Source organism: Hylobates moloch, unplaced genomic scaffold, assembly GCF_009828535.3.
Source record: "Hylobates moloch isolate HMO894 unplaced genomic scaffold, HMol_V3 SCAFFOLD_12, whole genome shotgun sequence".
Lineage (NCBI taxonomy): Eukaryota > Metazoa > Chordata > Mammalia > Primates > Hylobatidae > Hylobates > Hylobates moloch.
In genome coordinates, this window is record NW_026652287.1 from 68,879,943 (window position 1) to 68,896,045 (window position 16,103).

A 16,103-nucleotide genomic window follows, 5' to 3' on the forward strand; every position below is an offset into this window, starting at 1 on the left:
AATTAAGACTTAAATGTTTACATCTCATGCATACTTCACTGAGTTCCTGAGGTATTATAGGTTTTTTTAAAACTATTGTGCTTTAGTTTTAGTTCTTAATACTGCCTTTATTATATTTGAATAGGAAATAAGTTCCATTTTTTTCTGAGTTATAAACAGTTACTAATTATTCAAATGCAAAAAAGGATGAAAATTCAAGAGTTTCCAAAATTTTTAGTGTATTAGAAAATAAATAACTAGTTGAATCATTTGATGTCAAGTTGAGTAAAATATTTTAGATACTTTTAATTTTTTAAATCTATTTTAAGACTCACAAATTATTTTAGATATTGATCTTGGAATTTATTGGACTTTTTGATGCACTTTTACTCCCATATTGCAAGACCTTTTTCTTTGGTTTTATGAGCTGTGAAAAACCCCCTTCTATAACTTGAAAAAAGAAGAATGAATAGTCTATCTTTATTGCTCCTGTCTTACGTCATTTGTGAGGCAATCTCAAAATGGATACGGAAAGACCTCTTACTTACGAGTTTTCACTTGTTAAATGTCCTCAGGCAAGAACCATGCTTCAGCTAAGGCAAGAAGATAGGTTATGTAAAAAGGCTGGGGATGTGGGAGAGTTTGTTATCCAAATTGCATGGTGGAAAGGTTTGCAGGATAAAACATTGGGAAAAGGAAGAAGCATTGAGCAGTTACAGAGATGAGAACACAGGAAAGGATAAACAAGTAAAGGGCATATATTATGGTTAGTGACCAAGGATGATAGGTTTTTAGCAGCAATGCTTGCTGTGAAAAATGTTTTAGCATTTCTCTCGTGGATGGAGTTAGGGAATACTCAGTTAAGCCATGGTTTTAGAGCACTTCTAAGGTAGTTCTAGTCACTGGTGGATTAGGAAGTCTTTCTCGAGGAGGCAGGTTTCATCTAGATTGATTGGATGGACTCTTGGAATAGCATCTAGGGTGAGCCTTTAAGGGAGTGGATATAGGCTGCATGACAGAGTAAAAGATCCCATAGACTTGCTTCAACTAAAGGAAGCAACTGCATTTGTATCCTGAAACAGATAATTTTATAGGTACATGATTAATACCACATCACAGTTAATATATTTTTAGTTTAGAATTTTTCAGGATGGTATGGGTGAAAAAAATGGGTGTACTTACTCTACTTTAGGAGAGACTGTTACATATTGACCTTTTAAAAATCTGTTCTGTGTATAATTGAGACATATAACATGATGTTTTGACACACATGTAAATAGTGAAATCACTATAGTCAAGCAAATTAATGTAATCCATTATCTTGAATAGTTAACCTTTCTTGTGTGTATGGTTAAAATACCTAAAATCTACTCTTTTAGTAAATTTCCAGTATACCAATATATAACTAACTATAGTCCTCATGCTGTTCACAGTGACTATTTTATATAAAACATGAGACACTGAATATTGAGCTCTATGATATATTTTACCTTAGACATAGCAAAGTTGCTAGCATTCCTGTGACTGAGCAGTTAAAGGGTTACAGAAACTGACTCTGTGTCTTATTTCATTGAAGGACTATTGGAAATGCACTTCATGCAATGAAGTGAATCCCCCCCTTCCATCACATTGCAACAGATGTTGGGCCCTTCGTGAGAATTGGCTTCCTGAAGATAAAGGGAAAGATAAAGGGGAAATCTCTGAGAAAGCCAAACTGGAAAACTCAACACAAGCTGAAGAGGGCTTTGATGTTCCTGATTGTAAAAAAACTATAGTGAATGATTCCAAAGAGTCATGTGTTGAGGAAAATGATGATAAAATTACACAAGCTTCACAGTCACAAGAAAGTGAGGACTATTCTCAGCCATCAACTTCTAGTAGCATTATTTATAGCAGCCAAGAAGATGTGAAAGAGTTTGAAAGGGAAGAAACCCAAGACAAAGAAGAGAGTATGGAATCCAGTTTGCCCCTTAATGCCATTGAACCTTGTGTGATTTGTCAAGGTCGACCTAAAAATGGTTGTATTGTCCATGGCAAAACAGGACATCTTATGGCCTGCTTTACATGTGCAAAGAAGCTAAAGAAAAGGAATAAGCCCTGCCCAGTGTGTAGACAACCAATTCAAATGATTGTGCTAACTTATTTCCCCTAGTTGACCTGTCTATAAGAGAATTATATATTTCTAACTATATGACCCTAAGAATTTAGACAACCTGAAATGTATTCACAAAAATCAAAGTGAGAAAATGCCTCAAGTCACATAGATCTCTTTAGTATAATTGACCTACTTTGGTAGCAGAATAGTGAATACTTACTATAATTTGAGTTGAATATATAGCTCATCCTTTACCCCAACCCCTAATTTTAAATAATTTCTACTCTGTCTTAAATGAGAAGTACCTGTTTTTTTGTTTTAAATATGTATATGACTTTTAAATATGTATATGACATTTAAATGTAACTTATTATTTTTTTTGAGATGTCTTGCTCTGTCACCCAGGCTGGAGTGCAGTGGCGTCATCTTGGCTCACTGCAAGCTCCGCCTCCCAGGTTCACACCATTCTCCTGCCTCAGCCTCCCAAGTAGCTTGGACTACAGTCGCCTGCTACCACACCTGGCTAATTTTTTGTACTTTCAGTAGAGACAAGGTTTCACCGTGTTAGCCAGGATGGTCTCGATCTCCTGACCTCGTGATCCGTCCACCTCGGCCTCCCAAAGTGCTGGGATTACAGGTGTGAGCCACCGCATCCGGCCTAAATGTCACTTAGTACCTTTCATGTAAGGAGAAAATGTGTGAAAGATTTAGTTTTTGTTGTTGTTTGTTTGTTTGTTTTGAGATGAATCACTCTGTCGCCCAGGATGGAGTGCAGTGTCATGATCTAGCAGTCTCTGCTTCCCAGGTTCAGGCCATTCTCCTGGCTCAGCCTCTGGAGCAGCTGGGATTACAGGCATGCACCACCATGCCCAGCTAATTTTTGTATTTTTAGTAGAGATAGGGTTTCACCATGTTGGCCAGGCTGGTCACAAACTCCTGACCTCAAGTGAGGTCACCCGCCTCGGCCTCCCAAAGTGCTGGGATTACAGATGTGAGCCACCATATCCAGCCAAGAATTAGTATTTAAATTTTAGATACTCTTGTTTTTTTTTCTGAGGACAGAGTCTTGCTCTGTCACCCATGCTAGAGTGTGGTGGAGTGATCTCGGCTCACTGCAACTTCTGCCTTCTGGGTTCAAGCTATTCTCCTGCCTCAGCCTTCTAAGTAACTGGGATTACAGGCATGTGCTACCATACCAGCTGATTTTTTTGTATTTTTAGTAAAGACAGGGTTTCACCATGTTAGCCAGGCTGATCTTGAACTCCTAAACTCAAGTGATCTACTCACCTCAGCCTCCCAAAATGCTGGGATTACAGATGTGAGGCACCGCACCTGGCCCCAGATTTTTGATACTCTTAAACCTTCTGATCCTTAGTTTCTCTCTCCAAAATACTCTTTCTAGGTTAAAAAAAAAAAAAAAAAAGGCTCTTAATATTTGGTGCTATGTAAGTGAAAATGTTTTTTAGGTTTTCTTGATTTAACAATAGAGACAGGGTCTCCCTATGTTGCCCAGGCTGGTCTTGAACTCCTGGGCTCAAGAGATCCTTCTGTCTCGGCCTCGCAAAGTGCTAAGTAGGATTACAGGCGTGAGCCACCACACCTGGCTGTAAAAATGTACTTATTCTCCAGCCTCTTTTGTATAAACCATAGTAAGGGATGGGAGTAATGATGTTATCTGTGAAAATAACCACCATTTACCCATAAGACAAAACTTGTTAAAGCCTGCTGAGTCTAACCTAGTACATCAGGCCCTTTTTCACACACAAAAAAATCCTTTTTGGGATTTAATAGAATCTGTTGTTTCCCCCTAAGTTGAAAAACAACTCTAAGACACTTTAAAGTACCTTCTTGGCCTGGGTTACATGGTTCCCAGCCTAGGTTTCAGACTTTTGCTTAAGGCCAGTTTTAGAATTCAGAAAAGTTAATTCAGAAATTTGATAAACAGAATTGTTATTTAAAAATAACTGGAAAGATTGTAAGTTGTTTCTGAATTATTCAGAAATTATGCATCATTTTCCTTCAAGAATGACAGGGTCAGAATGTGGAATTCCAAGATACCTCTTGATTTCCTCTCAAGCTCTTTGTTTGGTCAGTGGGCCCATCGAGCTCAGCACTGAGAAATGTTAGTTTCTTTGGGGCCCATCTACCCTGACCACATCATGATATTCATCTGCAGCTATTGCAAGGTGTTCAGACTGTGTAAACATAAATGTCATAAGAACTTTAAAGAAGTGCAATTCTCAGAAGGTTAGGTGGACTAAAGCATTCTGTAAAGCAACTGCTAATAATGAGCTTACAGTGGATTTGAATTTGAAAAATATAGAAACAAGCCTGTCAAATATCTGCAAGAACTATGGAATAAAACTACTGATGCAGTGAAGACAGTTGAAAAGATCAAACAAATGCCAAGCTAAATTTATAATGAACAAATTGAAGAAAAAGGACTACAGAAAGTTCAGGACATCAAAGAAGTCAGGCAAAGCTCACCTTGACCCTTCTTGCAGGTAAAGAAAAGCAGCTGAAAGAAAAGATGATGTAACAGTTACAACAGGATGCGGACATGGCAGAGGTTTCCTAAAAATCTTATTATCTATAACCACTTCTGTATTTACATTTGAAAATCTCCTTTGGAGACTTAGAACCTCTAAATTATTGACTTATTTTTTATATAAGGTCACTCCGATGAAAGGTGATTACAAAATCATCTACATTGCTGTCTACAAAACATCAGATAATATGGATGTTTGATCGCATCTCATTGTTAACTCTTTACTGATAGATATATTTGTAAATACAGAAGTGAAATGTGGACATAAAATAGTTATGCTATTTGGTTAATGGTACTAGACAACATGTAATTAATGACATTCAACAATTTATGGCTAGTGATATATATAAAGTAAAATTTTCTTTGCAGTAAAATATGCCCTTCATTATAGAAGGGAGGATATAAGGAACCAACAGTTTGTATGAAAATAGCTCAAATAATATCTTTTATTTTGATTTTAATATTTCTTATTTTGGTTTATTAACATCTTAGAACAAAATGGCCTTATATAATGAAGCCTAGTTATGCTGGACTGTTTTGATCTCTTTTAATTGTTCTGACAGATAGTTGGGGATGGTAGCCAAATAACGTTTGCCTGAAATGACCGACACTATATAATTTCTCCTTTGGCAAATACTAAGTTTTAACTTGTCATTCCGGGTAGAACAAGCTTTATTTTTCGAGCCTAGCAATAATCTAGAAGCAGATGTTATCTCAGTGCCTTTTACAATTTGTTGTGTGGTTTTTTTTTTTTTAAAGCCACACAATAATTTTGGAAAACAATGTATGGGTAGAACATCTGTCTGTTAATTGCACACAAAACCACTTTTAATGGGTACAAAGTTAAATTCGGAGGAATAAGTTGTAGCTGAAGTATTATGAACTCCAAATAATGCTTTGAGGACCTCCAAAGGTAAAAGTACTAATCCCTTTGGCCATTTATTCAGAGAGAGAGAAAGAGTAGGGTGACTATAGTTAATGTATTGAATGTTCTTGCTACAAATAAATGATAAATGTTTGAGCCAATGGGTGTGCTAATTACATTGATTTGATCGATACCCATTGTATGTGAAACAGTACATCATATTTACAATTATGTATCAGTTTAACATTTAAAATTTCTAATATAAGTATCTCTCAAACTGTGGATTAACTTCTTGATTTAGATTTAAATATGAATCTTAAGCAAAATAGTGAAAATAACCATCTTGATTTAGTGTTTTTCTCTCATATGTGAATTGTATATACTTAGGTGAGGACAATAAAATCAACTGAACTGTAAGCTTAGAATAGGACTGAGGGGTAATTTTGCACAGCAACTTTATTAATGGTACATTGTTGCTTCAAAACTCACTCACTCTCTCTCTGTCTGTCTCAATAAATGGCCAAAGGGATTAGTAGTTTACCTGTGGAGGTCCTCAAAGTGTTATTTGGAGCTGATAATACTTCAGCTACAACCAAGCAGAATCTCTCTTTTTTGGAGGTCCTCGAAGCATTAGTTGGAGTTAATACTTCAACTTCAATTTGGAGTTGATAATACTTCAGCTAGAACCTAGTAGAATCTGGTTTTTTCCTTTGGAGGTCCTCAAAGCATTATTTGGAGTTCATAATACTGAAGCTAGAACCAAGCAGAATCTGTTTTTTTCTGAGGAGTATCAGTAGCATAAATGTGATTATAAACAAAGTACACTTGATATATGTAGGCAATGACAGCTATTTATACAAAATTTAATCTGCAAATGGATTCAACATGTTTATGGGTTATTAAAATTGTCTAATTTCTTAGGTTCTTTATAGTACACGTGTTGAAAATAAATGATTAAGAATTGTTTCAAGAATGCAATTATTTGATCTTAAATTTTTATGAGTTGTTAAAATCGAAATTATTTGAATATCATATATTTGGGTAACAAAAGGCACAAGTCTGAATATGTTTCTTTTTCTGGAATGGCCATGCCTGCCCACTTTAGAAATACAAATATCACTGGGCAGCTTGAAGCAGTTGGGAGCCTCCAATGAGAGCAACTTGAGAAAATGATGTTGCAAGTTAGTAGGAGTAAGAAGTGCTGTGTTCTCCCTGTCTTCACTTAGGTCACATGGCAGCCTGGCCTAAGTGATCGTGAATGGTCTATAAGGGAGGTAGCTGGGACAGGGAGGGGAGTTTGGGCTAGCCACCGTGCCACTTGTCAGCATGAAAAGTAAGATTGTAATTGCCTGTTTAGTTTTCTGCCTCATCTTTGAAAGTTCCACCAAGCTGGGAACCTCTTGATTGTGATGCACAAATGTAAGTACATCAGAAAAAAACAAAAAAACTGGCTTTAAAGCAGGAACCTGTGGGCCCCTAAGCCAGACGGGGACTAGCTTTTGGCATTATATAATTAAGATTTTTTAAGTCCTTAATAAGGGTTTTATTTTATTTTTATTTTTTGAGACGGAATCTTGCTCTGTGGCTCAGGCTGGAGTACAGTGGTGCAATCTTGGCTCACTGCAACCTCTGCCTCCTGGCTGGGTTCAAGTGGTTCTGCTTCAGCCTCCCGAGTAGCTGGGGTTACAGGACCCCATCACCACGCCCCCCTAATTTTTGTAGCAGAGATGAAGTTTCACTATGTTGGCCAGGCTGGTCTCAAACTCCTGACCTCAAGTGATCTGCCCGCCTTGGCCCCCCAAAGTGCTGGGATTACAGGTGTGAACCACCATGCCCAGCCTAATAAGGGTTTTAAAGATAGTGTGTAGGTCTGTAGGCTTATGATGGTAACCACAAGTTGTTAATGGCATTGTGAAAAGTTTGTAGTTGGGCTTTATGGTTGGATGCTGAATTACATTTTGATTTGATACTTATAAAAAAGTATTCAGCTTAAAAAATTGTTTAAAAGTTTGTGATCATATTGTCTACCAAAAAAGCTCTCCTTTAAAGACTTTTTAAAAAAATTCAATAGGCATTTTCATCTGTTTCAGTCCTACAATCCCACATCTACTGCCTTCAGAATGCTACAACTTAGATGTCCAGCCAACAGCTTAAAGCCAATTTATAAAAATAGCATCTTTCCTAATTCCAAAATTTCACCTTTTGTTTGTTTTGTTTTTGAGATGTGGTCTTGCTCTGTCGCCCAGGCTGGAATGCAGTGTTGCAAACATGACTCACTACAGCCTCAACCTCCTGGGCTCAAGCAATCCTCCCACCTCAGCCTCCCAAGTAGCTGGGGACCACAGGTGCAAGCCACCAGGCCCAGCTAACCTTCCCCCGCTCCCTGCTGCCACCCGCCCTGAGACAGAGTCTTGCTCTTTCACCCAGACTGGAGTGCAGTGGTGCAATCTCGGCTCATTGCAACCTCCACCTCCTGGGTTCAAGCAATTCTGCCTCAGCCTCCTGAGTAGCTGGAATTATAGGTGCTCGCCACCACACCTGGCTAATTTTTTTGTGTGTATTTTTAGTAGAGATGGGGTTTCAGCATGTTGGCCATGCTTGTCTCGAACTCCTGACCTCATGATCCGCCCGCCTTGGCCTCCCAAAGTACTGGGATTACAGGCGCGAGCCACTGTGCCCGGCCTAATTTTTGTATTTTTTGTAGAGAGTTTTACCATGTTGCCCAGGCTGGTCTCAAACTCCTGGGGTCAAGTGGTCTGCCCGTCTTGGCTTCCCAAAATGCTGAGATTACAGGTGTAAGCCACCACGCCAAGCCCAAAATTTCACCTTTTAAATTTATTCCATTTATGTTCTAGGTGAATTTCATTTATTTCTCAGGGTTAAATTTTAGCGCTTTTGCGTGTGTCTATTTTTGGTTCACACCTCCCCAGCCCACTGTCCTGTATTAAGTAGGCCTTCAAGATCACAGTAATATCTCCCTAAATGGATTTCACTATGTTTGGTCCTATTTTTGGTTCAGTTATAGTTTACAGATATCATCGTGTTGCTTCCCTGATTTAAATATTGGGGAAAAAACTTGCTTTTTGGATTTTATCTCTGATGTTCTACTGGATTATTTTAGACTTTTAGAACACTGTGAAATGGGTGCTTGCTTTTCACTTTTCAAACCATTTTTGCTTCAACAAAGTTCATAAGCTTATTGTAGTGGGAAGTTCAAAGTCACAGATCTGATATTTGCCTAATGACCTTAGAGACAATAAATATATAGAGCCTAGTATGGGGTCTGGCAGATAGTAAGCACTTTTAATGAATGGAAGTTTAATATTCTGTTTGCAGCCACTCGACCATAATCACCCCAAATCCAGCTTAGGCAGCCTTGAATTAACCCCTACTCCCACCTTGAAGTTTTTTGTTTGTTTTTTGTTAAGACAGGGTCTCATTCTGTCACCCAGGCTGGAGTACAGTGGCACAAACATGACTCACTGCAGCCTCCTGAGTAGCTGGGAACACAGGCCTGTTGCCACCATGCCTGGCTAATACATCCATATATATAATATACATATATTGCACATATAATATATATATGTGTTATATGTGTGTGTGTGTGTGTGTGTATATATATATATATATACCTTTTTTAGAGGCAGAGTCTCGCTATGTTGCCCAGCTGGCCTTGAACTCCTGGGCTCAAGCAATCCTCGTGTCTTGACCTTGACCTCACAAAATGCTGGGATTATAGGTGCGAGCCACTGCATCTGGTGAATTAAGCCTTTTTTATATACTCAACTCTGAGGTATTCTGTTCATACCAATATGTTCCTTTGTATCTTCTTGCCATAGCACGTTGTAACATCCTTTTGTATCTCCTTTCAAATGTCAAATAAATACATTGTGTATACAGTAGTAAAGGATGTTGATTGGCATTGAAAGCAACTATGAAGTTCTTGTTGATAAAGAAGACAAAAAGACAATTTTAAAATAACATCCTGGGCCAGGCTCTGTGACTCATGCCTGTAATCTCAACACTTTGGGAGGCCAAGGAGGGAGGATCACTTGAGGCCAGGAGTTTGAGATCAGCCTGGGCAACATAATGACACCCTGTATCCAAAAAATTGTGGTGGCATGCACCCATAGTCCTAGCTACTTGGGAGACTGAGGTGGGAGGATCACTTGAGCCCAGGAGTCTGATGTTACAATGAGCTATGATTGCACCACTACACTCTGCTTAGGAGACAGAGGGAGACTTGTCTCTTTAAAAAATAAAGAATACTATGTTCATTAAACATTAATCTTACTGATTGTGATTTTTTGTTTGTTTTTTTGAGACGGAGTCTCGCTCTGTTGCCCAGGGTGGAGTGCAATGGTGTGATCTTGGCTCACTGCAACCTCCACCTCCTGGGTTCAAGTGATTCTCCTGCTTTAGCCTCCCAAGTAGCTGTGATATTTCAGCTAATTTTTTCATTTTTACTGGAGATGGCGTTTCGCCATGTTGGCCAGGCTGGTCTCGAATTCCTGACCTCGTGGTCCGCCTGCCTCGGCCTCCCAAAGTGCTGGGATTACAGGCATTGAGCCACTGTGCCTGGCCTGATTATGATTTTTTAAAGTCCCCCCCAAATTATTGTTTGTGCAATAAATGGCAAAAAAAATTCTAAGAAAACAGTAGTCTTAAAAGTTGATACGGTGTCAGAATTGTAACAGTCCTTATTTTAAGAGAGAGGGTCTTGGCTGAAAAACCTTTTTAGAAAAAATTGCTCCCTACAAAAAAGGAGGCCTTTTCTACCTTTTCTCACATTTGTTTCTTTTTATAGGAGGCATTTGAGAAGACCAAACCTCTTCCAAGTTAAGCTTTTTTTTTTTTTTTGGGAACGAAGTGTAGTGGCGTGATCTCGGCTCACTGCAACCTCCACCCCCCGGGTTCAAGTGATTCTCCTGCCTCAGCCTCTAGAGTAGCTAGGATTACAGGGGTCCACCACCACACCTGGCTAATTTTTGTATTTTTAGTAGAGACGGGGTTTCACCATGTTGGCCAGGCTGGTCTCGAACTCCTGACCTCAGGTGACCCACCCGCTTTGGCCTCCCAAAGTGCTGGCTGGGATTACAGGTGTGAGCCACTGCGCCCGGCCGTTTTTTTTGTTGTTGTTGTTTGTTTTGAGACAGTCTCTCACTCCAGGTTGGAGTGCAGTGACACTATCTCGGCTCACTGCAAACTCTGCCTCCCAAGGTCAAATGATTCTCCTGCCTCAGCCTCCCAGTAGCTGGAATTACAGGCGCATGCCACCATGCATGGCTAATTTTTTGTATTTTTAGTAGAGACGGGGTTTCACCATGCTAGCCTTGAACTCCTGACCTCGTGATCCGCCTGCCTCGGCCTCCCAAAGTGCTGGGATTACAGACATGAGCCACCATGCCTGGCAAAGTTTTGTATTTTCAGTAGAGATGGGGTTTTGCCATGTTAGCCAGGCTGGTCTCAAACTCCTGACCTCAGGTGATCCACTCGCCTCGGCCTCCCAAAGTGCTGGGATTACAGGTGTGAGTCACTACACTCGGTAGATTTTTAACTGCTGAGAGACCACTCCAAGAGAGCAGAGAAATAATAGTTCTATTCTCAGTTGTCAAACAGCAAACAAAAAACCCTTGGCTGGAGGGTGATGGCTCACCCCTGTAATCCCAGCACTTTGGGAGGCTGAGGTGGGTGGATCACTTGAGGCCAAGAGTTCAAGACCAACCTGGGCAACATGGCGCAACCCTGTCTTAACTAAAAATACAAACATTAGCCAGGCATCATGGCGCGTGCCTGTTAATTCCAGCTGCTCGAGAGGCTGAGGCATGAGAATTACTTGAACCTGGGAGGTGGAGGTTGCAGTGAGCCGAGATCCCACCACTGCACTCCAGCCTGGGCGACAGAGCGAGACTCTGTCTCAAAAAAAAAAAAAAAAAAAAAAAAACCTGCAAATTTAAATGTTGAAGTCTAGGTAAAATATACCAGGTAACTTCTGCTTAAGGGGTTTCTATGTAATGAATTCTCTTGAAAACAGAAACTATTTCCTGTTTATTTTCTAAATTGAGACATCACTTTTTAAAAATTGGTACCTGTAATTTAGCCATTTCCTACTCAGCAATGTCTCATTTAAACTATTATTTGTTTAGCATGTTTCACAGAGCAGATGTAAACTTGAGCCCATCCTCTGTCCTATGACTAAGTCGGTATTAGCAGGGGTTAGGACTCTTAGTTTTCCAGTTCCTACTGGAGGCAAATTCCTTGTTTACCACTGTTCTCTGTATTTCAGAAGCACCTGGAAATCAATAAAATTTGTTATTCAGAACAAAAGACTTCTCTATATGTCAGTATTTCCCAAAATGTATTTGGAAATATAGGTATGTTAGTCCAAAGGGATGGTACGAGGCTGTATTATTTAAGGAAATGGTCCCATAGCTTAGCATGTTTGGGAAATCCATTTCTTTTCTGCATTTCTCAGATTCTTTATTACATTAATATAAATTGTGAATTTTCAAATATTTTTTCTGATCAGAAGGCATACTTTCCATCCATCATCTTGTCCATGGAACACACTGCCCCACAACACAAATTAATTTGGAATGTATTATATATAATATATATAACATATAGCATATATAACTTGTTCTGGAAGAACTATCTGGACTTTGAAGAGTTGTTGCAATGTTATTGCCTCATAAAAGGTTGTTAAATTTGGTCTTTCCCAAGCTTTATTTGGTGGTAATCAGTTATTTTTAGTGGACTTTGTTATACTTGCATAAGTACTTATTTTCAGGTAACGTAATGGGAAAAAAGAATTTATTATTTATATGAATATTAGTTCTTTATTGAGAATCAGAAATATTTTAAATTTACTAAATTCAGAGGTAGTCATGGCCTCTCCCCAATAAACTTTACAGTCTTAGACAATTTGTGCATTTTAATAAATTCTTAGTTATGGTATTAAAGAAAGTGGCTGGGCGTGGGGGCTCACGCCTGTAATCCCAGCACTTTGGGAGACCCAGGCAGAGGCAGGCAGATCATGAGGTCAGGAGATCAAGACCATCCTGGCTAACACGGTGAAACTCCGTCTCTACTAAAAATACAAAAAATTAGCCGGGTGTGGTGGCAGGCACCGGTAGTCCCAGGTACTCAGGAGGCTGAGGCAGGAGAATCGCTTGAACGTGGGAGGCAGAGGTTGCAGTGAGCCGAGATCACGGCACTGCACTCCAGCCTGGGCGTTAGGGCGAGACTCCGTCTCAAAAAAAAAAAGAAAAAAGTTACCAGGAAAACTGGTAAGGTCAGCTATAAAACATCTATAAAAGGCTATGGAGTAGTTCATATGCAAAAGTATGATAAAATGGTGAGCAATACTGTACAGTATCTGCTTATTAGTTGATACAATGTAAAGTCTATAACAAACCCAAACTTCTACTTTAGCTACAGTACTGTGGGCTTTCAATGCTCTTTAACTAGTCTGGTCATCATAATTTTCTCCCCCTTCCCCCTTCTAAAGTCATGAGGAAAATATAAAGGATCTATCATAAAATATACATCAACTGTATTGTTACCATATAGAATAACAACCAGACTTCTCAATAAGCAACTTATCTGTTGCAGTAAAACAATATGCTATGTTTATGTTTCTGGATTCCCCAGGAAGAGATACTTCCAATCTAACATCAGATATTTTTACTTTCTAAACAGAGCTAACTTACACCATTTTTAGAAACAGATCACAAATGCAAATTTTCTTCTGGAACAAAACATAACATTGATTTCTTGGAAAGACTTTTGGAAATGTTGAGAAAAAGCTTTTAACATTTCTGATACATCCAACAGTTCAAGTCTGAATGTAATTAAATTAAGCATCCAAATCAACACTGTCATTTAACTGCAGGGACTTAATGTTTTTCTAAAATACTCTTTGCCATTTAGATTCAGTCATGTCAACATTTAGCAACATTTGAGTAGGTATACTCTTTAAGAAAGTATATTATACTGCCTTCAAAATAGTTATTACCTGAGTGCTAACTGTCTTTCCTCCACCTGAACAAGCACCAAAAATGTAGCATCTCTTACCACTGTTTCTAACAGTCACAGAATCACCGTTCAGCAGCGGTGGGGGGCGGGGGCGGGGATGTCTCCATTTTACAGATAAACTGAATGTGTGGTGGATTTGAATCCAGGGCTTCTGAATGTGTGGTGGATTTGAATCCAGGGCTTCTGCCTTTTTTTCTTTTTTGAGACGGAGGTTCGCTCTGTCACCCAGGCTGGAGTGCAGTGCAGTGACGTGATCTTGGCTCACTGCAACCTCCGCCTTCTGGGTTCAGGCGATTTCTCCTGCCTCAGCCTCCCAAGTAGCTGAGATTACAGGTGCCTGCCACCACACCCGGCTAATTTTTGTATTTTTTTTTAGTAGAGATGGGGTTTCACCATGTTGGCCAGGCTGGTCTCGAGCTCCTGACGTCAAGTGATCCGCCTGCCTCAGCCTCCCAAAGTGCTGGGATTACAAGCATGAGCCACCGTGCCTGACTGCTGCTTTCTAAATATCATTTCACGCCCACATTTTTCTCCCATCGTGAAAGTGTGTATCAGGTTGGTTTCTCTATAAAAGGAATTATAGCTGAACTAGACCTGGAGGAGCATAACCACCAGCCCAAGAGGGAGGGGAAAAGCAGGAAAGGTGTTGGGCAGGGAGGTGGTTTGGGTACCTGGTTTGACCACAGTTAGAATACCATGATTGTGTTTTGTTAGTCTTTAAATGATTTTGAGTCTGATACTAAATTCTGATTTTAAAAAAATTATTTCAGCAAGAGATTTACATTAAGGCTCATGAACTAATTCAGATTTTAGTTTGTGTCCCTTCAAAAATTGCTATCTTAGAAAAGTCAGAATTCAATGCCCAGTTGAAAAATTGCTTGGGGCTTGATAGCAAATCAAGTTTCATCTTACGTTCTTTTATTTGTAATATACCAAAGTCATTTTTGCAATATTATATTATGTACTTTCAAGTATATAATTACTGCTTTAAATAAAAATGATCAAGATATTCAGATTATTATGAGATTTTTTTTGGTTATCTATTGCTGCTGCACAAATTACCAGATTTTATAAGTGGTTTAAAGAAGCCTCCAAATTTTGTTTATATTAACATGTATGATTTTGTGCATGTAGAATAAGCTTGGCATAGAAATGGCCTAAATGCTCCTGTAGCTCTTCATTCCTTTGTGGTTCTCACTCTCCATGCCAGTATGTTTCATTTCTAGATCCCATAGAACTTTCAATTGAAAGTAAGAACCAAGGCAACTCACTTTCCATGAGTAATACATCACACTTCTAGAAATCGGCCTATATTACTATCACACTGGGGATTAAGTAAAAAAAAGAGAAAGAAGGATGGGAAGGGGAGGGGAGGGGAGGAAAGAAGAAAAGGAAGAGAAGGGGAGGGAAAGGGAGAGAAGGGGAGGAGAGGGAAAGAAAGGAGGGAGGAAAGTAGGAAGAGGAGAAGGAAGGAAGGGAAGGAAGGAAGGGAAGGAAGGAAGGAAGGAAGGAAGGAAGGAAGGAAGGAAGGAAATCGCTCACCAGAGTTGCTATTTTTCTTTCTTTTCTGTTTAGTGCTTTACCCCTTAATTCTTATAGGTAACAGTTTAATACAGGGCAACTCTCATAGTAGAGAACTTGAGAAGCATTAGTACTTCAAATTGAGTCCTAATGGTAAAATTTTTTTCTGATAAAAAAAGGTAGTTTGTAGTGCTGTTAAGAGGTAATATAATACCTTTACTACCAACCTTAGGATCAATTCAAGGTCCAGTAAAAGGAATGTATCTGGAATTCTTGATTATAGACATGAAAACACTCTTCTGTCAGTGTTCATAGTGAGCTGGAGGTTGCCTACACATAAGACCTAGCTTCATAAAATGACTCAAAGCCCTAGGCAGTTTCTGGGAAGACTGGGAGTAGCGGTCTCCTGGCACCCCTTGTTCATTCATTCATTCATTCAGTACCTACTATGTGCTAGGCTTTGAGGATATAACAATGAATTTTTCAAACAAATTAAATAGACCTTGGCCTCAAAGAGCTCACATTCTACTAGAGAAGGCACACATGGAAGCAGAAGATTATAATACAATGTTGTAAATCCAATAGTAGAGATAACCAGTTTATTTTGGGGAGCAAACAGAAAGGGTCCCTAACCCCAGACTGCCTGCGAAGAGGTGGAATGGAATTGAATGGGATTATGGTCAGCCAAGGCTTCCTAGTGGAGCTGCTACCTGAACTGAGTTTTAAGAGGGGTAGGAAAGAAAAAATGTAGTGGGTCATAATAGCATTCCAGATACAGGGGACACAAACAGCTCTGTGTTTAGGAACTACAGCCAGTTGTTGACTTTTGTTTCAAGTGGCTTCTCTTGCCCAGTGCTGTGTGGAGGATGGACTGAAGAGGAGAAGGCTGGGAGCAAGGGACCAGTAAAGCTGTTGCAGCAATGCAGGTGAGATATGAGGCCTCAACTCTGCAGTGTTGACAACCATGGAGAGCAGAGAGCAGAATTCATCAATATTTATCAGCACCAATTTTTTTTTTTTTTAAGACAGAGTCTCGCTTCTTCACCCAGGCTGGAGTA

At 39.4% G+C, this 16,103-nt stretch overlaps 1 protein-coding gene across 5 annotated transcripts in view; it reads left to right on the plus strand.

The window, feature by feature from the left end:
- MDM2 (MDM2 proto-oncogene) overlaps positions 1-16,103 on the plus strand; it is a 54,011-nt gene that overhangs the window by 29,887 nt on the left and 8,021 nt on the right. For 4 of the 5 annotated variants that reach the window (XM_058426095.1, XM_058426094.1, XM_032170701.2 and 1 more), the window contains one exon: positions 1,556-14,539. In XM_058426095.1, the coding sequence (XP_058282078.1) occupies positions 1,556-2,131 (576 nt within the window). In that variant the 3' untranslated portion in view covers positions 2,132-14,539. Of the gene's footprint in view, positions 1-1,555; positions 15,972-16,103 lie in introns of those variants that run through there. The other variant, XR_009209195.1, reaches the window with a different exon arrangement.